The sequence below is a fragment of the Hydra vulgaris genome, chromosome 12 (assembly GCF_038396675.1).
Source record: "Hydra vulgaris chromosome 12, alternate assembly HydraT2T_AEP".
Lineage (NCBI taxonomy): Eukaryota > Metazoa > Cnidaria > Hydrozoa > Anthoathecata > Hydridae > Hydra > Hydra vulgaris.
In genome coordinates this window covers 44,648,344-44,673,040 of record NC_088931.1, presented here as the reverse complement: position 1 = coordinate 44,673,040, position 24,697 = coordinate 44,648,344, and the positions used below count along the sequence as shown (strand labels likewise).

General features: G+C 27.4%; 1 protein-coding gene across 2 annotated transcripts in view; it reads left to right on the top strand.

Moving 5' to 3' along the window:
* The first annotated feature begins 130 nt into the window (after positions 1–130).
* Positions 131–24,697, top strand: part of LOC100197101 (protein henna) — a 53,281-nt gene continuing 28,714 nt past the window's right edge. For both annotated transcript variants that reach the window (XM_065813395.1, XM_065813396.1), the window contains exons 1-5: positions 131–268; positions 413–581; positions 18,306–18,394; positions 22,099–22,166; positions 22,259–22,309. In XM_065813395.1, the coding sequence (XP_065669467.1) occupies positions 194–268; positions 413–581; positions 18,306–18,394; positions 22,099–22,166; positions 22,259–22,309 (452 nt within the window). In that variant the 5' untranslated portion in view covers positions 131–193. The remainder of the gene's footprint in view (positions 269–412; positions 582–18,305; positions 18,395–22,098; positions 22,167–22,258; positions 22,310–24,697) is intronic.

Sequence of the window (24,697 nt, the reverse complement as noted above, 5' to 3'; positions counted from 1 at the left end):
TATATATATATATATATATATATATATATATATATATATATATATATATATATATATATATATATATTATGTGTATATGTGAAATCATGTGAAACCTTAACTGTACATTTTCAATATTTTATATATTAGTAAAATCTAAATTATAGATAAAACATTAAATATATATTAGTAAAAACTTTTTTAGCCAATTCAAATGCTTGATAAATCAATTGTGTTTTCTTTAAATGAAGGTTGTGGAGTTTTAGCTGATGCCTTGGTTATTTTTAAGGTTTCTTTTTTTTTTTAAACTAAATAAAGTGTAAATATAAGTGTTGTTTACATTTTAATTTTTTTTTAAATATTTTGAAATTGTTTCAATAAAAATTTTTTAAATGTTTTTAAAAAAAATAAAGTTATACATTATTAATTTTAGAATCGCCATGTAAATTTAAAACATATAGAATCTCGTCCTGCTAAATTCCTGAAAGGATACGATTTTTATGTTGAAATTGATGAAGAATCTACTCTAAGTGATAACATCAATCTAGTTATTGAGGATTTGAAGTTAATTGCCAAAAATGTTGTTTTACATAATGAAGAAAGTAAGGAAAATATTATATTTGTATAATATATGATGCATTATATATATATATATATATATATATATATATATATATATATATATATATATATATATATATGTATATATATATATATATATATATACATATATATATATATATATGTATATATATATATATATATATATTTATATACATATATGTATATACATATATATATATATATATACATATATATATACATATATATATACATATATATATATACATATATATATATATATATATATATATATATATATATATATATATATATATATATATATGTATATATATATGTATATATATATATATATATATATATATATATATATATATATATATATATATATATATATATATATATATATATATATATATATATATATATATATATATATATATATATATATATATATATATATATATATATATATATGTACCTCATAGGTATTTTCTTGACTTGTTTACAAGTTTCCAATAGGTAAAATAAATGTTTACTTATAAGATAATTGGACTTCACATCAGCCTCATTTGAGATAATATTAATCTAACTAGTTAGATTTATATAAACTAATTTATATAGCTATATATGACTATAAATTTAAGAAGTATTAGAAAACTTACATAAGAAATTTAATAAATTCTGTACTTTGCTCCATGGAAATGCTGAGCCTTTTTTCGAAACAGGTCCTGGTTGTTTATTATCAATTTTGCCTTTCATTTTATTGCCAGATTTTTCTTTGTTTTCTCAGCTTTTATTTCATTTTAGTTAATTTTAAGTTTCATAGGACTGGAAGTTAAAATGCAATATTTTTTTTTAGAACTACTTTTTCAAGTTTGTTTCCGTGGTTGAACTTTTGGGTAGAGTAGAATAATATCAGGAGACACAATGTTAGCGCTTATATGGTTTTTAAAGGAAGCAGGACTGCAGCTAGTCACCTCAGTATCAGCCGAGGGTCCAGATCTGCTCAAAAAGTCTCCAATATGCTTACTTTTGTTTCCAGGCTGGTCTTTAGACACAGGCTAAGGTGGATCTGTTATAGTAAATGACAAGAACTATATAAAATATAGTTCTTGTCATCCATTATATAGTTTATAGAAGATGACAAGAAAGGGAATAGCTTGTCCAACAATTTCTGATACATCATAGATTGTTGCTGGTTTTCTGGCATTGCCTGGTTTCAACACCTCCAGCATTTATTGCTCTATTCATTGTTATACTATATCCTCATTAACCATTAGTCATTCCACCTACCTGCTTTTGACATATATATGTATAAATTAGTAAATTTATATATATATATATATATATATATATATATATATATATATATATATATATATATATATATAAATATGGAGAAGGTGTAAGAATACATGATCCTTTGAATCATGTAGATTCGAAGTACTCTGATTATAGCAAGAAAAAACATCCCCTGACTGCTATTATAGAGCATGCTGTGAAGCTTAATTTAGATACTTTAGTTGATAAGCTCAAACTGAGCAATAATAAATTAACTCTTCCTGATGATCCAGCAATGGTGAAACTTCAAGTTGAAGAAAAAAGTTAGATAAGTGTTTTTTACTAATTTATATATATATATATATATATATATATATATATATATATATATATATATATATATATATATGTATATGTATATATATATATATATATATATACATATATTTGTATATATATACATACATACAACCTGTAGAGGTTGGATGAAAGTTTTACCATATCTTGTTGACATTGACAAAAAATAAAAAAAAAGACCAGAATTTAAAAAATAAAATAACTTTAAGGAAAAATTATGAGGTGACTTTACCAACAACTTAGGGTGATTCTAGCCCAAGGGAAATGTAAATATTTGATTTTCAATGTTATATTTTTGTTTTATTTTTCAGAAAATATTGTCTATAGATATAATATTATTGATTTTTAATTTCAAAATAAAATACTAATGAAAAATCATATTTATAACATAGAGATCATGCCAAGAATATATAATCATGTTGCTGGGAGTCGTGGTTATATTCCATATACCCAGGAAACATTGAATTAATGTTTAAGTGATGTAAGAAGTGGTAAGTTAACACAAACAGATGTTTCCTTAACCTTTAAAATTCATCTTTCAACAATAAAGAATTAACTAAAAAGGTTACATAATAAAAAAAAAGGTGGTTGCACAATATATACTGAAATTAAATTATTTTTTTTTTGCAAACTATGTTATATGTCTTCTTTTGGATTCCCAGTTGAATGTTATGAATTAGGTAGTATTGTCAAGTTTTATGCAGACAATTTTATTAAAGAACATTTTATTGCTGTGTTAGACCATTTGCAGGAAATATGCCTGATGTTGAATGGGTATAATCATTCCTAAAAAGAAATAAACAATTAAGTGTTAGATTTGGAAGTACCATTAAAAGAAATAGGGCAGAAGTAGGTACTGCTATTATTAATACCCTTTTGAAACTAATTGATGATTTGACAATAAACTAGTATTAACAAAGTGAGAATCAAAATATCCTGAGAAGATTATTAATTCAAAAGGTCTGCTACATCTTTAATGCATTATGGTAATGCAGAAGGACATGTCATTTCTCCATATATTGTCTACAAAGCATGTTCAATGTGGAAAACCTGGGTAGAAAATGGAGCAAAAGGAGCATGTTCAACTAGAGCAAAAGGAGCATGTTCAACTAGAGTCAAACAATCTGCTTTCTGAGCATGCTCAGAAAGCGAATGGTTTGACTCCAATTGTTTTACAGATTTGATTGAATCTTTATTAGTGTCTAAACTAAATAAAACTCCTGGAAAACATGTTTTAATTGGAGATAATTTCTCATCATATATAAGTATGTACTGTCTTTGTGTGAAGAATACAACATCAGATTTATTGCACTTCCTTTAAACTCCATGCATTTAACGCAGCCATCGGATGTTGTAAAGTTTGAAAAATATTAATTACTTGGAAGGAAAGTGGGAAAGAGCATAATGTTCCTTCCCATCCAAAAGACCAGTTTCTAGCATTGCTTAAATGTCTCATGAATTAAACTGAATAGTGTGGTCATGAAAGTATGAAAGCAGGCTTCAGAGAAATCAGAATAAATCCACTTGATCAAAAACAGGTGCTACATAGACTTCCTAAAAGAACATTTACAAATGAAGATGTCGCTGCGGAAATAGGTTCTCTTGTCAGTGAGTCTATATACAACATTTAGTTAAAGCTAGAGAGGATGAACCCCCACATAAAAAGTGACATAAAGTCTATGTTGTTTTAGGAAGTGTGTCATCAATTGATGTAGCTAATATGCAAACACCTATAAATATAAATAAGACAAAGAAAAAAATGACTGTTGTAGAAAAAAATTTACCCAAAAAGTTACCAACTCTTGAACAGCAAATAATTATAGATATACTTTCTCACTGATAGTTTGTCACCACCACTGACTTAGTCCCACCGTTAAATGTAAAATAAAAAGGTCACAAATGAAATATTTTTATTTTTTATTTTCATTGTTTGTATTTTTGACATTGTTCATACATATATATTTTCTTCTTCTTCTTCTTCTTAGATTATTCACCTCCCCAAGGCCAGAGGGGGGCCACTACAGTCGAGGAGGCTACTCATTTTTTTTTGTTTTTATTTTTTAGTTGTTATTTGTGGTGCAACCCTCTCTCAACTCTTTAACTCCGAAACACGAACCTTGCCGAGCAAGGCCGCTGCGCGGAGAAACTAAGTTGAGCGCGGTACTTCCAGAGAGGTTCCAGGAGTCGAACTCCGAACCTCTTGCTTACAAAGCGAGCACTCTTACCACTACACCACTACCGCATATATATATATATATATATATATATATATATATATATATATATATATATATATATATATATATATATATATATATATATATATATGTAAATTATGTTAGTGTATTTTACAAATAGAGTGCTTGATGTTCTTAAAGAACAGAGCAATAATAAATTAGTAAAAAACACTTATCTAACTTTTATCTTCTACTTTAAGTTTCACCATTGCTGGATCATCAGGAAGAGTTACTAAATCTCAAAAAAAATTCAATTTATAGAAAAAAATATTTTTCAGGAAGTTATAAATTATTATAAAAAAATTTTTAATTACTATATTTTTAACGGGAAGTTACAGAAAGTAATTATTAAATAATTTTCTTTGGAATAGGAATAGTTTAATTTGGTCATTTGTTTTTATAATTTTTTAAGAGGTATTTATTTTCGTGCCTACATTCAGAAATTAATTCAGATTTTTTATTTAATAAATTTTCTTGATTTAAATGAGTAATTATTTCAAATTTTTCTTGCAAACATAGCATACATATTTTGGAAATGTTATATTATAGGCAGGGGCAGATTTTAGAATAGACCATTCTAAATTAAAATTTTATTTTTTTCTTTTAAATCCCAAATATATTTTGACAGCATAGTCTCTTTTGAATATTTTTTGTGTTTAAACGATTGTTTGTGGTTGGCATAACGTTTTTTCCATTCCCCCTCGGTCAAGCCAATATATTGTTTATCAGGGTTATTTTGTGAGGAATCAATGCACTTGTAGATTATATTTTTCGAAACGCATTTTCCATTTAGAGGGCAATCTATTTTTTGTTTAGAATTACAATAATCAGTGTTTTTTTCTTTTATATGTGTATTTTTATTAATTAACGCATAGTTGTGGCCTTTTATAATTCTTTCTAAATTTTTTGTACAACTATAACTTACTTTAATGGTATTTCTGTTAAAAATCTTATGTAATTTATTAGAGGGAGGAAAATGTTTGTCTACTAATTTTAGAAAAATTTTACCTATATTTGTTGAAACATTTTTGCTGTACCAAATTATTTTGGTTGAACCAAATTATGTTTCTATCTCTATTACGCTTTTTTTCAATTTTCTTTTCAAATTTTAGCTCGAAATTTTGAAAGCCACTTTTTTAAGGGCATCTTCATAAACGCGTTTAGAGGTTAAACCAAAACTCTTTTAATGAAAAATATTTTCATTAAAAGAGTTTTGGTTTAGCCTATTGTTAATTGAAATTGGAATTTGTTTTAGAATTTGAGGGGGATGGTTCGAATTCACATTAATATACAATAATTCGTCATATGGTTTTTTGTAGGGATTATAGGAACTTTCTGAGAGGTTAAATGTGACATCAAGAAAAATCACTATTTTTAAATTTATATTTATTTCAATTTGGAAGCGAATATTTTAAAAAACTTTAATAATATCTTTTCTAATTTTATTGAGTTGTGGCCCTGATTTTGTATGCATTATTATTAAACCGTCGTCGCGATAAAGACCTAATTGATTAACTTGGATTATTTTAGCTAGGGTATTTAAAATATATAAACCTACAAATTCGCAAATTTCTGCTCCGTCGTAACTTCCCATTGTTACATCAAAGCCTTCGTGCGTGGTTTTTTTCTTCCACGTTTCCTTATCAAATTAGAGTAAATTTTTTCTGCAGTGCTTAATTATACGGATAGTGTCCTCAGTAATTTCTAACTGGGATTTTCCAAATTCTATTGTTTTATCTAAAATTTCTGCTGTAATTGAGGGGTAAAAATCAATAATATCAAATTGTATAAATGTGCATTCATTTTTATTGTTAATTTTAGAAAACCAATCTATAACATCTGTGGTATTTTTCCACTGATGTAAACCTGATTTTTTCCTAATAGAGTTATTAATTTTGATTAGTTTTATTTTACTAACGTGCCCTAGTTCACTTTTTGAGGGTACTAGTAGCCCACAAGGGAGTTTATTTTGAAAATAAATACCTCTTAAAAAATTATAAAAACAAATGACCAAATTAAACTATTCCTATTCCAAAGAAAATTATTTAATAATTACTTTCTGTAACTTCCCGTTAAAAATATAGTAATTAAAATTTTTTTTATAATAATTTATAACTGAAAAATATTTAAAAATTTTTTTTTTTTTTAAATTGAATTTTTTTTGAGATTTAGTAACTCTTCCTGATGATCCAGCAATGGTGAAACTTAAAGTAGAAGATAAAAGTTAGATAAGTGTTTTTTACTAATTTATATATATATATATATATATATATATATATATATATATATATATATATATATATATATATATATATATATATATATATATATATATATCAGGCCTTGTTACGAGATTTCGCTGCATAGCGAAAACGCTTAACGCATTTCTAAGTAACTCTACTCAGCAAATATATTTTGCATCGTTAGAAGTTATATTGCGTCACTAGCGTCTTTTCAAGTACCGCATTTTAATTAAAGTTATTTTATTAATTCGTTAAAAATCATACAAACAGTTAGTTTTTTTCTCACTAGAACAAGTTAGAAATAAAATCTAAGTTCTTATTTAATAAATCATTTTTATTATTTTTTTCAAATATGAACTAAATTTTATTTTGAAAAAAATATTCTTTTCATGAAACGTAAAATAATTTTTGTTTATTTTCTTATGATTTTACAGTTGGTTTTTGATTATTTTATTAACTGCTAATAAATTTTTCTTATTTAATTTGTGAACTCTTTTTAATAATGTTTTTTAACAATAAAGAGTTTTTTTTTGTTATTTATCAGTTACCGATAAGATATTCGTGATCATAATTTATTTTCATAAATTAAACGAACATCATTAAAACTTTACGTTATTGAATTAACAATAAACAAAATATCTTATTAATAAAATATTTACATTAAAATAAATCGTGCATTTTTTAAACTATTATGACAAAAAAAAATTTTTACATTTAAAAGGAATTTATATATTTAATTCCTTAAGATAAAACTTAAAACACTTTTTTTTTTTTTTAACTTATTTTTATCAACAATAAAAAAAATTATTAAACAAACTGTTTTTTTAACAAAAAATCTATTAGTTTACAATTGTGGTTAAATGCTTTTACTTACGACTTTATTTCTTCAGAATAAACTTCACATAAACGATATCAAAAGATAATTAAAAAAACAATATTAAAAGATATAAGTTTTTGCGTAACGCAAAACTGCTGAACGCGTAGGCAAATCGCCTTTTCGCAAGCAAAATGCGAGCTGCGTAACGCTTCTTAACAAGGCCTGATATATATATATATATATAATAATATGTATATATATATATATTATTATATATATATATTAATATATATATTAATATATATATATATATATATATATATATATATATATATATATATATATATATATATATATATATATATATATATATATATATATATATATATATATATACGTAAGTGTATATATATGAATAAAGAAAATATCTTTATATTATCATGTATAATATTGTATACTTGAAAGAGTGCTCAATAGATAAACTAGAGTTATATAATATATATGTTACTGTTACCCGCAGTACCAGGAATTAGCAAAATGCTAATGTTTATAGTATAATTTAATATTGCAACTCTGAGTTTCATGTGTTATCACAATCATCAGGCAAGTAGTAAAAGTTTAATTTTGCTACGTAGCAAAATTAAACTTTTACTACTTGCCTGATGATTGTGAATCATCAGGCAAGTAGTAAAAGTTTCTGCTTCAATAACTGCTCTACAACGATTTTTCATTGATGAGACGAGTTTAGATGTAATTTCTTGATTAATTGATGACCAAACATTTAAAACCAATTCTTTGAGCTCGTTTTTATTCTTTGGAGCTCGATCTTTCATTCTTTTTTCCACCACCGACCATAAATGTTCTATAGGGTTCAAATCGGGCGATTGTGCAACCCAATCCAACACGTTAATGCTATTTGCAGCAAGATATCTGGTTACAGATCCAGCTTTGTGCTTTGGATCGTTGTCATGTTGGAATATAAATTCCGTTCCAAGTCCTAATTTTCCTGCCGAAGCCACCAAATTCCGTTCTAATATGGATCTATATAAGTGTTGATCCATTTTCTCATCAATAAATTCAATTTTGCCAACACCGGACGCACTCATGCAGCCCCAAACCATAACATTTCCACCACAAAATTTAAATGTTGCCTTCAAACACTTCACATTATATTCTTCTCCGACTCTTCTATAAACTTTTGCACCACCATCAGCTCCATACAAATTAAATTTACTCTCGTCTGACCAAATAATCATATTCCAGAATGTATCATCCTTCAGAACATTTTTTAAATTAAAATTAGTTAAAATTAAATTAATATCTTGTTGGACCATTCATCAGCATAGTGAATCTCTTGTTCACTATGCTGATGAATGGTTTTCTCCGAGGCGTCCGTGCAAAAATATTGGCTTCATGCAGTCTGTTCCTAATTGTTTGTGGCGATAATTTAATATTTAATTCATTTTCCAGCTCTTTTGATACTTCTACGGCATTTTTTCTTCTATTCTGCTTGATTTTCCCAACTATGCACCTGTCAACTCTTGGCATTGTTGATCTTTTTCTGCCTCGTACACCATTATTTGCCACTGATTTTGTTTTTAAATACTTTTCCCATATATGTTGAACAGAGCTTGGTGGTATTTTCAACATTTTTGCAACTTTTCTGATTGATAATCCATTTTCCCTATCAAAATATGTGAAAATTTATATGGTGTAGAATTTGATAAATACGGCTGTGTATAAACTTTTTTGAAAAAATATATATTTGTTTTTTTGTTTTTATTTTAATATATTTTATTTGATATTTTGCTAATCTATTGTGATCAGCATCATCAAGTATAATAAATAAAAATCATTACAAAGAAAATCGTTATAATAGAAACAAACCGTTAAAATAATAACATTAAAAAGAGTATGAGAAAATATAAAATAGGATTAAATGTTGATTTCAGATAATCTAATAAAAACGACCGCGAAGCTTTTTTTGTCACATTACCACCATCATTCCTATTAAAAACATTTTTGCCACTGCCCAACTCTTGTCGAACTTTAGCTTTGTTTATTTCCAGGGATTTTTGAATTTTCCGAATATGATTTTCTGGAGCAATTGACATGGTTTTCAGGTTTAACCAGTCAAACATACCTTGGAATGCTCATTAGCAACTGGCCCATTTTCTTTTTTTACTATTTTTCAGTTGGTTAAAAATTGGTATTTTTTTCATCTATTTTTTTATAGTCTCTGGCAATATTAGTTAAATTGTTCTTGTTGTGCCCGTTTTCAACAAATATATATATTAGAAAATCAATTTCTTGTTGGAGGTATTTTTGAGAACATATTTTTTTTAAAGGCATAAAAACCCTTTGAATACGCCATTGATAATATTAGGATTGGTATTTAAGTTTGGTTTAAGTTGAATATTAGTTAATGCTTCTTTTCGATGTACTTTAAATTCAGAAGCTAGTTCCCAGTAGCTACTGAGCATTCCAAATCATGCCAAGGTATGTTTGACTGGTTAAACCTGAAAACCATGTCAATTGCTCCAAAAAATTATATTCGGAAAATTCAAGAATCCCTGGAAATAAACAAAGCTAAAGTTCAACAAGAGTTGGGCAGTGGCAATAATGTTATTAATAGGGATGATGGTGATAACGTGACAACAAAAGCTTGGCGGCCATTTTTTATTAGATTATCTGACATCAACATTTAATGTATATTCTCATGCTCTTTTTAATGTTGTCTTTTTTATGGTTTGTTTCTATTATAACAATTTTCTTTGTAACGATTTTTATTTATTATACTTGACGATGCTGATCACAATAGATCAGCAAAATATCGAATAATATATATTAAATTAAAAACAAAAAAGTAAATATATATTTTTTCAAAAAAGTTTATACACAGCCGTATTTATCAAATTCTACATATATATATATATATATATACAGTGGGCAAAATAATTGTCCACAGCCTTATTTATTGAGTTTTACATACATTTTATCACATAACAAGAAAATGACTTTCAAAGATTTTATATATATATATTTTTTTTGTTATTCACCTCCTCAAGGCCAAGAAGGCCACTACAGATGAGGAGGCTACTTAATAGTGGTTATAACCCTCTCTCAACTCTCTAACTCCGAAACATGAACCTCGACAAACAAGGCTGCTGCGTGGAGAAACAAGTAGAGCGCGGTACTACCAGAGACGTGGTGGGGATTGAACTTGGAACCTCTCGCTTATGAAGCGAGCGCTATATATATATATATATATATATATATATATATATATATATATATATATATATATATATATATACATATATATATATATATATATACATATATATATATATACATACAAGTTACAGACAAAAAAAATGAGACTAAGTTTTTTAAGTTTTATTATCAAAATAAATAAAAATAATAAATGAATAATAAAATTGTTCAATAAAAAATAAAGAGTAAAACCTAATTTTTAAAATAATGTATTGATCAATATCCGCTCACGTGTCCTTGGACTTGAGGGTTGATACTGTCAATTAATGACTTCAGATAATCCAAGGAAAGTTCATTACAAATTCAAATCATCTAAATTCTTTGGTTTTTTCTTTTCTAATGCTTTTTTCATTAACCCCCACACATTTTTAATTTAGATCTGGTGAATTAGCAGGCCAGGAAGAAACTTTCCATTTATGTTCTGTAAACCACTCAGAAACTGATTTTTAAGTGTGGCACCTCACCCCATCTTGTTGAAATGTAAAACTCCTTGGGAAAAGACTTTTTAGAGTTGGCTCAGCTTCAGAAAGTATTTCTTTGTATTTTTCACTATTCACAGTGCCCTTGATTATAAGCAATGATGTTTTACATTTGGAACTAATTACCCCCCAAACCATGAGACTCTGTTTGAGCTTTGGTTTGCCAATTCTTGGTCGTTTCTTTGCCCATCAACCATCTCGAGTTCTCAAAATGACTCTCGTCACTAAATACCCATTGATTCCATCTTGTTCTTAGGTGTTCTTCACACCATTTTACCCTATTTTTTTGTTGAACAGGAGTCAATAGGGGTTGATTTTTGGGAACGAAACTGAAATACCCACTTCGGTTAAGGTGACGAGTAATGGTTCTGGGAGCAACCTTGGGACTGCCTTTTTTGATTAGTTCAATTTGAATATCTCAGGCGAATTGTGTGTCATTTTTTTGAGCTAATTGAATCAATCGTTGTTGGCCCTTTTAATGAAGTTTTCTTGGTCTACCACTTCCTTTCTTTCTCTCCAAGCTTACTCCTTCCCTCGTTTTCTTTAAATATCTTGCAACTGTTGCCTTAGGTATCCCAGTTAATTTAATCGTAGACTTTAGATCTTTATGTCTCGCTTTAAAAAGATATCAAGTGTCAACGCTGGCAACTTCATTTCTAAAATAAATATTTTTAGGTAAATCAGAAATAATAATAGCACAGGTTTTTTGATGAATATATATGCACCTGATAAATCAAACAATGGGTTTGATGAAATACAAAAAAAGTCATTGTATGACCGCCAAAGATTGTAAAAATATGAACAAAAGTTTTGCATACACAGACTCATTTTTTTGTCCGGAAAGTATATATAGATACACATTTACCAACTTTTATGCTCTTTATTCAGAAAAAGAAAAGGAATAAGAAGAAAAGCGTAAAAGATGATTGCCCCAACCCAAATCCTTAATTGATGTAGCAGCATGTTCTGACTATATAGTCAATCGATGTTTGAATTAAAGCCATCTATCTATCTATCTGTCTGTCTATCTATCTATATGTCTCTCTCTCTCTCTCTCTCTCTCTCTCTCTCTCTCTCTCTCTCTCTCTATATATATATATATATATATATATATATATATATATATATATATATATATATATATATATATATATATATATATATATATATGTGTGTGTATATATATATATATATATATATATATATATATGTGTGTGTGTATATATATATATATATATATATATATATATATATATATATATATATATATATATATATATATATGTATATATATATATATATATATATATATATATATATGTATATATTGCTGTTGTATGATTTAGTATTAAAAATACTAAACTCTTGATTGTTGTAGAGTGCTCAATATTTAAGAAAATGTATATTTTTTCAAAAACAGAGCGTTTTATAATTATAATTAAATTTTAGAAAAAACAACTTTTAATGGAACTTAAAGTTTCATGCCTATCGGCAATCATCAGCCATGAAGTACAAAATCAAAAATATAAAAAACCGTTTAAAAATTACAAACTACGGTAGAATGAGTTCTGACGTTATATTACAAGAAGACGTAATGGAAAACTAATCTCCGCTATCAAATAATGAAAGGAGAAATTTATTTTTGTGTCTGCATTTAGAAACTAATTCGCCTTTTTTGTTTAGCAGATTGTTCCCTTTGTAAAATAATATTTTGAATTTCTCATTTAAACAAAGCTTACAAGTTTTTGACGCAGGATTGTATGATTTACAGCGTTTAATAACATTCCATTTGATTGAAGTTGTAAAATTGTTTTCTTTTAACTCCCATACTTCCTTAGACAACTCAGTGTCATTTTTGTATTTTTTTATGTTAAAAGATTTTTGATGGTTCGCATAACGTAGCTTAAATGAAGTTTTGCTTATCCCAATGTATACTTTATCGTTGTATTGAGGTTTATTTGAGCTTACGGTGGCATGGTAAACGATACAAAAAATATCGAGCTAAGATTGTCCGTCAACTCATCAAGTGAAGTTATTTTTAATAAATCGACACACCTTTATGATGACGCATTAAAGCAATCAGGATACATTTATAAATTGACATATAAACCAAGCATAAATAATGTTCCAAAAAATAACCGCAAACGAAACATAATCTGGTACAATCCTCCATTTAGTAAAAATGTTACAACCAAAATTGGTCAACGCTTTTTAACCCTAATTGACAAGCATTTTCCTAAAAACCACCAACTACACAAAATATTTAACAGAAACACAGTTAAAATAAGCTACTCCTGTATGCCAAACATCAAATCTATTATCAACTTACACAACAAAAATATTTTATATGGTGATCTAAAATTATCAGAAAAAGCCTGCAATTGCATTAAAAAATCTCTTTGTCCACTGAACAACAATTGCTTGTCTAACAATATCGTTTACCAAGCCACGGTAAGCTCAAATAAACCTCAATACAACGATAAAGTATACATTGGGATAAGCAAAACCTCATTTAAGCTACGCTATGCGAACCATCAAAAATCTTTTAACATAAAAAAATACAAAAATGACACTGAGTTGTCTAAGGAAGTATGGGAGTTAAAAGAAAACAATTTTACAACTTCAATCAAATGGAATGTTATTAAACGCTGTAAATCATACAATCCTGCGTCAAATATTTGTAAGCTTTGTTTAAATGAGAAATTTGAAATATTATTTTACAAAGGGAACAATCTGCTAAACAAAAGAGGCAAATTAGTTTTTAAATGCAGACACAAAAATAAATTTCTCCTTTCATTATTTGATAGCGGAGATTAGTTTTCCATTACGTCTTCTTGTAATATAACGTCAGAACTCATTCTACCGTAGTTTGTAATTTTTAAACAGTTTTTTATATTTTTGATTTTGTACTTTATGGCTGGTGATTGCCGATAGGCATGAAACTTTAAGTTCCATTAAAAGTTGTTTTTTCTAAAACTTAATTATAATTATATATGTATATATATATATATATATATATATATATATATATATATATATATATATATATATATATATATATATATATATATATATATATATACATACGCACTCGAAATATATGAAATTGCTGTTTTAGGTATAAAAAAACACAACATTTAAGTAGAAAAAGTGCGTCTAATAGCGCTGGAGTATATATATATATATATATATATATATATATATATATATATATATATATATATATATATATATATATATATATATATATATATATATATATATATATATATATATATATATATATTAGGGTGTTTCTTATTTTGGGTTAAAAATTTTTTGTTTTGTTTTTCAGTGGGCCACCCACTGAAATGGTTCATTTTGGTGAGAAAATAAATGTGTAAAAATTTCAAAGGGAAAAAAACATTTCTACTGGGCGCTACCAGTCATTGAAATTTAAGGCATAATTTACTATGCGCTCTTAGTCATTAACATAGGAAAAAATCATAAAACTGATGGAGACTGGTGATAATGACTCATTTACTTGTTACACATTTATTTACTTATTACATGCATTTCTACTTATCTATTAAAAGACAGCAATAAACATGCTTTTTTTCTCTGATTGTAAGTTAATGTAAGACAATAGTTACTGTACTAAGATTATTCATAAGTGTTCATGAGAGTTCATGAGAGCTCATGAGAGTTGTCTTTTTTCTGTCAGGATATTTCTGTCTATGATTTTGAACTACCAACAACAGGAACTGCTTTTGCTCTTCGTTATTTGTATGTAGTCTATTATATTCGTCCATTAGTGCTACGCCATGTTCTTCAATGTCGTTGACAACCTTCATGCTTCAAAACAGTGGACTTTACAGTCTTGAACTCATCATCATGTTCCCATTCACTCACACTGTTTTGATGAAAGTGTGATGGAAGTCCTGTGATGCTGAAAAATCTTTGTGTATTAAACGTGACTAAGTCCTCCAGTTTCTTTTCTTGGATAGCTGAGTAGTCTACAGTAGCCCATTTCTTAGGTATCTAATCTGAAATATTGTTCAATGCTTGGACCATCTTGACCTTTGTCTCAGAGCGAACCTCATCATCAAAAAAAGCTAAAGCAACATATTCCTCTGATAGGTATTAGAGATGCCTTTGTAACTTCTTCACAGCAATTTTCGAGATCTCAGAATGCTGGGTCTTGTAGGCATCCAAGTCTTTCAAGAGCTGCAGATCAAGTCTTGGAGCTGAGGTTGCTTCAGCAGATCTGCACCAGGCTATAATGTACAGTTGAACCATGAAAAGGCAAATATCCTTTATTCCCTTCTCCTCTTCATATCATCATGTCAACCTGAATTGGTCTCTGAACATCCAAATCTTCAACGCATAAATAGCTTTTGCCATCCAGCAAGGACGGTGTAGACCGGCAGGAGCTCTAAATGAAATCCCACTCAAAGGTACTCCTCCCAAAAAAACAATAGACAACTCCAAAAGTTCTTGGTAGTCGTCACGAGATTGAAAGATTTGTAGTTGATCTTTGCAAAAGAGAATTCTTTTATCAGTGAAATCAGTAAGAGCATTTGAAGCTTTCTTATCAGACTGTGCTGTGTGGTATTTTTTAGAATCAAATAAGACCCAACTTTTAAAGTTTGACCTGACATACCACTCTTTTAAAGAGTGGTATGACAGGTCCACTTGAAGGGCCGAGACACAGTAAAACTACTGCTTTCAAAATAATTTCCAGAATGTGGTGACAACATGCCAACCACAGCATATCTTTTCCAAACTTCTAATCTAGAAGAATGCAAGCCCCATTTCTTGGCCCAGTATTGGCTGCAGTAGTATCAAAGCACATGCACTTTACTTGATCGTTAATTCCCCATGCCACTGACATGTCATGCACTGCAGATGCCGCATTTTCACCTGTTCCTGATGGTAGTTTTGGGACACTAAAAAGCTGCTGCACTCCTACTCCAGATACTAGCATTGGAAGTCGGTCAACAGTTTCTGTACTGGTGATGTCAGCGAGTAATTTTCCATCCCTATGAATACATAAAAGAACTTCTGGTTTGAATTCCTTCCTTAAACCTTCTGCTATCTTCTTGTGGTGTTTTATTCGTTCCCTTTGAATGGAAGCTGGATTAACATTGTATTCTGTTGGATCATGACCAAGAAGTTGTAATGCTGGTGTTAACACAAGTGTTGCCCTACGATCACTCAATTTAGCCACATCTAAATTAACCGCCTACTTTTCATTCAGTATATTTTTCCTGCCACGTCTAAGACTTTGGAGCCGGTGTACCTGAAGTTGATGGCTCAGGGTCATCTTCAGTACCTGGCGAGGCATCTTCTTGAGTTATGCTATCTTCTTTAGGTTTATCTTCACCTTCAGATGATGATAAAAGAACAACTGTTTTTTCTCGAGATTTTCTTGTCATCCTCTCGGTCCCTTTTTTGGTTCATTTCTTTTTGTCTTTTTCTTGATACTTCTTCTTGCTCTGCCAATTTCTTATCGACTGGACCCATTTTGCCTCTCCGAATTTTCTCTCTTTGGCATAATAGGAAGTCCTTATCCTCCTGAATGGTGATCATTTCCAATGCGTTGGCATGGGCAATATTGAATAGTTCTTTTAACCCTTTATTCCAGTGGTCTTCCTTTTGTTTTAAATAATCTGAACGCTCAGCTTTATTCTCTTTATTTTTCTTCAACTTTTCCCATTCCTTGTAAATGTTTTCAATTTTAGGGACAACGTGCTTTTTTAATTACACTGGTATTCGGGCCTTTGACCAAACTTCAAAAACATCATTTGCTGTGGAATGTAATGCTTCCCTAATGCTTTGCTTGGCATTCTGCTTGTAATGGAAGAAAAGGGCTAACACTTCCCTTTTTGATGGAAGCATAACACTATCTAAAGAAGAGGACATCTGTCCAATAAGCCATATCTTCGTTTTCTTTCTGGTAGCTATCGTTGCACTGGTTGATGAAGCCATCATTGTACAGTAGTTACACTTGTTTAACCTGCAAAAGGAACAATTAAGCAATATAGACACAATTCTGCACACTAAAAGTAAAAAAGTTACTAGTTAAAAGAGTTTTGTATGGTAAGCACCAAACACTTTTGTTGCATAACATCATTTGCAATATAAGCATTTTTAGGGTACATTTGCGCAATACTGCAGGATCGGTAGCGACCCCTAAAAATCATTCTAAAAAAAAAAAGGGTATTACTTTTTTATGATAATGAACCAAATGGCAGAGTGGCCCATGCAAAAATCAAATCTTCAAAAATAAGAAAGACCCCACTATATATATATATATATATATATATATATATATATATATATATATATATATATATATATATATATATATATATATATATATATATATATATATATATATATATATATATATATATATATATACATATATATATATATACATATATATATATATATATATATATGTATATATATATGTATATATATATATATATATATACATATATATATATATATATATACATATATATAAATATATATATATATATATATATATATACATATATATATATATATATGTATACATATATATATTTATGTATATATATATATATATATATATATATATGTATATATATATATATATGTATATACATGTATATATATATATATATATATATATATATATATACATATATATATATATATATATAAATATATATATATAAATATATATATATATATAAATATATATATATATATATCTATATAAATATATATATATATATATATATATTTATATATATATTTATATATATATATACACACACGTATATATAAAATATATGAAATGTTATAGATAGTGGGGGTTGGGGCAAGGTGACATTTGAAAAAATTATTTAAAAGTTAATGGAAACAAAACTGAATATATAAAGCTTGTAAATACATTAAATGAGTTCAAACAACATCTCCATTTACTACAAATCATGAAAAATATAGTTATTTGTATTGTTTTGGCATGAAAATTGGATTTTTTTTAATATTTTAAATTATTTTTTTTAATTTTTAGTACCATGGTTTCCAAGAAAAATAGCTGATTTAGATAAATTTGCTACTCGTGTTTTAAGTTATGGTTCAGAGCTAGATTCAGATCATCCTGTAAGTACTTTTTAATTTTGTTTAACTTTTTGCATTTGTTTAACTTTTTGCATTTGTTTAAGGGTATTTAATATGATATCAAGTATGAAATTGTAATCATTATAAAAAGTTTTAGATTAATTTTTTTAAAAGTTGTTAGAGTTATCCATTTTATATATGTATATCCAAAGTGTAATAGCTAGAAATAAAGTTTTTTTTTGTATCTTTTCTTCCCTTGAAAAAAAAATTAGACCTAAAAGTGGTTTTAGTTTTATACCAGACCACCACCAAATATGAGAGATGTATCACCAAATATGAGAGATGTTGGGAAGATGCGATGGTTTAACACAAACTAATATCAAAAAATGTTTTAAATACTTGTATCATTATTTAAAATAAGAGAAATTATAATAAAAACATTTTCCTAGGTTACAAAATGTATTAATGGGTTTATAATATATTCATAACCTTTTGGTATCACTCTTCATTATATGCTGCCTCCCATATATCAGATATTATTTTTTACTCTCTAAAATTATATTAATCTGTTTCACAAAAGAACCTAAATTTTAAACAGATTTCAGAAATAATAATGGTGAAATGATGCAGGTGATACCAATAACCCTAGTATCTATTGTTAAAGGATAAGGTTAGTTACCCTACAACAATGAATAATGGTAAGTTACAACAATGGTAAGGTTAGTTACCCTACAACAATGGATACTAGGGTTTTTGGTATCCCCTTTCTCCTCACTGCCCATCCAATATAAAAATTTTTATTTAAAAAAATGTTCAACACTGAAAAACAAGATCTCCAAATGATATTTTTATAAGTTATATTTTATCTTTTTAAATCATTTGGAAAAGTTACAGTATAGGGTCGTTTCCACACTTACCGTGAGTCGACACTTATTGTAGGTTTTAAATACTAACATAAGTTTTGCAAAAAGTAGTTATTTTTATATTTTGTGTATCAACAACATTGTCATGCGCTTCTATTACAATACATAGAAACCGCAGTACATAGTTACTTTTATGAACTCAGTGGGTTTATTACGTCAACCTATGAAAATACTTTTTTTTTAAGTACCAGCTGTTAGAAGTGTTTCAAATAAAATAAGGAAATTTAAGAAGATAACATAAAATTTCATTTCTAAATTGACTTAATCAAAAATAAAACATGAATTATTAGTATTACTAGTATAGTAAAGATTAAGCATAGAAAAGATTGGTGTGGAATTCCACGAGTCTATTACGCACTGATATTTTATTCCATGAGTCTATTACGCACTGATCTTTTTTATACTTAATCCTAACTTCAATATTTTTTAGTAAGAGATAGAAAAACAACCATTTTTCATATAGAAAAACTATTCTTGTTGTTTACATTTTAAAGCTATAAAAAAAAAATTCTATTATAAATACTTTAAAAAAACTTTAAATATTTCGGTATACATTGCTATTTATCAAAGGATTGAATATTAGTATCAGTCTAAATATCTATCATGACATGCTCAACAAACTTTTAACGGTGCAATCATGATTTTAAAATTTGTTATAGCTTTTTTATGTTTTTAGTAATTTTAGAAAAGCTTTTTAAAAAATTCTCTCCTTTTCATTTATTATAGTATATAATATCTTTATATATGTTATGCATATAATATCTATAGGTCTTTAAAAATATTTTACTTTGTATTCTAGAAAATTGTAAAAGATTTTAAAAAATTAAATGTAAACGAAAGGATTTGAACATACGCGAAGCACTTCAACCACTTTTGCATGCTATAATATCATCTTTTAACACTGTTTAATAAACAAAAGACATTTTTTATTTATTAAACTTTATAAAATGGCATATAAATGCTATAAATCAAATTTAAGGAGATATTGATGCAATAAAATTTTCAAGTAAAAGTAAATCTGTAAAATTTGATATAATTTTTGATAATTTACATAACTTGAAGTTTACATGTTACAGAGTGTTTGCCAATATTTTAAGGTGAATTTCCCTGATTTTTCCCTTATCCACAAACTGTTTTCCCTAGTTTAATTTAAAGCTACTAAAACTCAACTTCAGAAAAACCAGACTTGGATTCTTTTGGAAAAAGCTTCTTTAATTGCAAAAATGTAAACAACTATACAATGTTTAAAGTATTAAGATAAGTTTATAAAACTATTTGCTGAATAAAATTTTATATTTCGTGTACAATATAAAACTTACTTAAATTACGCAAGTTTGACGAAGAGCCATTTTCCCTGATTTCTCCAAAAATTAACCTAATTTCTGTAATTATTACCAAATTTTTTTGCAGACACCCTATGTTAGATATTTGCATAGTCTTCATTCACATAGATAAAATACGAACCATTATGGATTGATTATGGATATAATTTTTATCTAACTTTCTTATCACCTGATGGATTATTTGTTCCATCCAAACAGCTTGCAGAATTTGTTTGTATTGTATTTTATATTTTGGATTTTAATTGAGAATAAAATTTCATTTCTTTCAATTCCCGTCATTAAATCATTAATATATGTGTTACAGAAATATGCAACAAAATACAAGTTGTGTCCATAAAAGATGTGGTATTCCATAAAAGTTTCCAACGGAAAAAACTAAAGATTTTGCTAGTTACCCAAAACAAAAGCTCGAGATTTTTTAAATGGAATTAATCTATCATTGGTGTCTTGTCCTGGTCTTGGCCATGACATTACACCAATATTAAGGCAGGTGACGCTCTTTTGCCAAGATGAAGGTAACTTACAAAAGAAAAATCTGATATAAAACCCTCAATGCAGTTATTATTAATGGTAGACTGAGCTCATAAACCTTGTATGATAATCTTCCTAGTGTTATTATCACAACAAATCAGTCCTGACCAGGCAATCCCATTTAATTATTTGACATGTGCTTTTTAGACTAATCTTAAGGTTAGTCAGATTGAACATATTTTATTTTAATTATATAAAATCCATTGCTGATCAGCTTTGGGTGTAAAAAAAGTTATTTGTTGGATAAATATAACAACAACCTTCTGTTAAGAAAAACTTTTGCAAAAATGTAAAACTTGTTTATTGACTTTGTTTAATGTTACTTCAGTACTTCATAAAAAGTATAAGAAAACTATTAATGTGGTAGTGATGTATTAGCTCACTTCATAAGCATAAAATTCTGAGTTCAATCGCCACCATGATAGTACCATGCTCAATTTGTTTCTCAGCACAGCGGTTTTGTTTGTCAGCGTTCTTGTTTTGATGTTAAAGAGTTAAGAGAGGGTTGTAACCACAATAAAAAAAAGTAGCCTCCTAGTTTTTAGTGCCACAATCCACCTCGGGAAAATGAATATTATTTAAAAAAAAACAATATTCATTACTTATAATTATTTATTATATAATACATTAGTTATATATAATATAATGCATTAGTTATTGGTATCCCTAATAATTTATATTCATATACATATAACATATTATGCATAGTATAAAATATCAAAAATATAATAGAGTCATTTGCCCTCCCCCCTCTCCCCAGATTAAAAACAGCTTCGCGGTTCATTTACATTATGTTTACATTTGATTATATTTCTGCAAATGTTAAGTTGTTAAATGGGTAATTAATTCTCTATTTACAAATTGTTATTTATGATAGGAGAATTGAATAAAATGATAACTGCAAAATATTGATAGTTTTTATATTAGATTATTTTTAATAATTCCAAAGGGTTTCACTGATCCAATATACAGAGCAAGAAGAAAGGAGTTTGCAGACATTGCTATAAATTATCGTTAGTAAGTATTTAAAACTTTATTTTCATTATTTTTCTGGTTTAAAATATTTTGTTAAAATTTTAAACTTAAATTTTCTTAACTTAAATTTTCAGTGGTCAACCACTTCCAAGAGTTACATACACTCCTCAAGAAATTGAAACATGGTAATCATATATATCTGTATTTTTTTAAATACTACTTGGGTTGTTAGAAAAGCTTGTAGAACTTCATCTATAAAGTTGCAATAAAACAGGAAAATAAACATTTATATCACGGCTGCTTCAAACGGAGCTTTACAGCTTCTTGTTATTTTTTGAAAATATTGACTTAAGGGGTCTTACATTTATAACTTTTGAATTATTACAGGTAATTTTGTTTTGTAAAAAAAATAAAAACACCAATAAAATGTTCCATCTTACGACATTTAATGCATTAGTAAAAAAACTTCTTTTAGTTTAGAATAAACGCGACAAATGATGAACCTGGCTGAATTTTAGTAATTTGATGTTACTTTTTTTCAAAACAAAATCAGAAAAATATATTTCTGATAATTGTTATAAAATACACTCATTGTTTGACTATTTTAAAACAAAAAAACGTCTTTATTTATTGTTAATAAATAAAGACTCACCAAATCTAATAAAACTAATTCATGATCAAAATTGATTTAAAGTTTTTGAATTAACCTCGCTTTTGATAGTATATTTATTTATGACACTTGAATCAATAATCTCTTCTCTCAAAAATTAAAGTGTTTGTTTAAATATACAAATGGCTAACTTAAATCTTTTGATAATTCGTTTTTATTTTCATAAAAACTGTTTTATAGTCAGTTGGTCCATTAATAAGTTCTTTAAGTAGTAAACTATCTTAGTACACCCAGTTGATACTAGATTTATACTTCATTCTAAACCAGAAGAACAACTGCTCGACTCAAAATTGTAACAATAACGTTTACAAGTTCTTAACTTGTTAAACAAAATTTTTACATTTTTTAACCTGAAAGAAGGTATTGCATAGGTATAATTAACTTCTGAAGATAGAAATAGAATGGGTACCTACCTAATATATAGAATCAATATAATAAAAAATTAAAAATATTTTAAACAAACATTACACAGACATATTAGAACAGAATAAAGTTTTCTTATTTATAAATTAAGGATCTTATATAATTTATCTTAGATGTGAAAAGTTTTATTTTTTTGTTTTTAATATTTTAAATATTTAAACTAAATTTGATGATCACGGACATGACAAAGGCCTTGTCTATAAAATGAATTTTTGCCACGCTCAGAACACACAACACACTTTCTCATTTTAGAGGCTTGAAGCTTCCTATCAGCTTTGCTGTGCAATTCAAAACGTTTTAGAACAAGACACAGCTTCTGATTTCTTATTAAATGCAACTGTCTTAATTCTTTATTTACGCTATTATGCAAACACTCTCCCTCCTCTTTACTCAGCAACCCAATAGTTTTATGGAATTTTACAAATAGTGGCATATTAAAAATGAGTTCATGCATTTTTTGCATGATCTCGTTCCTTGAAAGCATCTCAACTCAATAGTAGATAAATTTATATATTGATGAAGCTCAGTAATTTCGGCATCAGAATGAAATTTTTGCTTAAAAAGAATAGGTTGCAACTTGTTAAAAACACTAAACACACATACAAATCAGTTTTTAATTGCTTCATCATCAATAAAACTACAAAGTTTATAGTGGTTTCTTAATACTATTTTGCAATGATTACCTACAAATACATTACCAAGGTAAACTTGTTGCTCAACCTTCATATCTTCAAGGGTCTTATAAAAAGGCCTCTCTCATGTTCCCATGCTACATTTGTATATTTTTTCTAGGTCTTTACACTCTATCTGCAATCAAATATATTCAACATCTAAAAGTTTGTGTTGTGCGCATATAAAAGAAATTTTTTCAGAAATTTAAAGGTCTCATTCTACATCTTCATTCTGACATGCTAAATACTTGTACTTCTCTCACACAATACACTCTTTTCTGAATCAATAATATTTTCACAAATTTGATGAAACCATTTTTGGCACGTTCCACACTTCACCCAATTAATGTTGCATTATAATTTGTAATTGACATCTGATACTAGCACACATTTCTTGCTGTTTACAGGTTTTTTTATTGAAGGAGTTTAGAGATATGCATTCTAATTCAGAAATATTTTAATTAAAAGTTAACAAATCAGCCTGTAGATTTGCAACGTCTACAAGTTGATTTTCTAATAAAGGCAAAGTTTCTGCTGTTTTAGAACATTTAACACTTTTAGCAGCCCACAATTCATTCATTCTCAAATTCTCATTATACAACAAAGAAGAATCTGCTTGACAATCTAAAATCTTACACTCCTTCAACAATAACTAATACAGTTTTAACACAACTCCTAACATAATATACAAAACAGGTGGCACGATATATCTAAAGTTATTATGGGAAAAATCACAGAAGCAATAATTGAATTATGAAACTTAACTAGAGCTCTTAAGTTTCTACCTTATCTATCTTCACACAAATTCT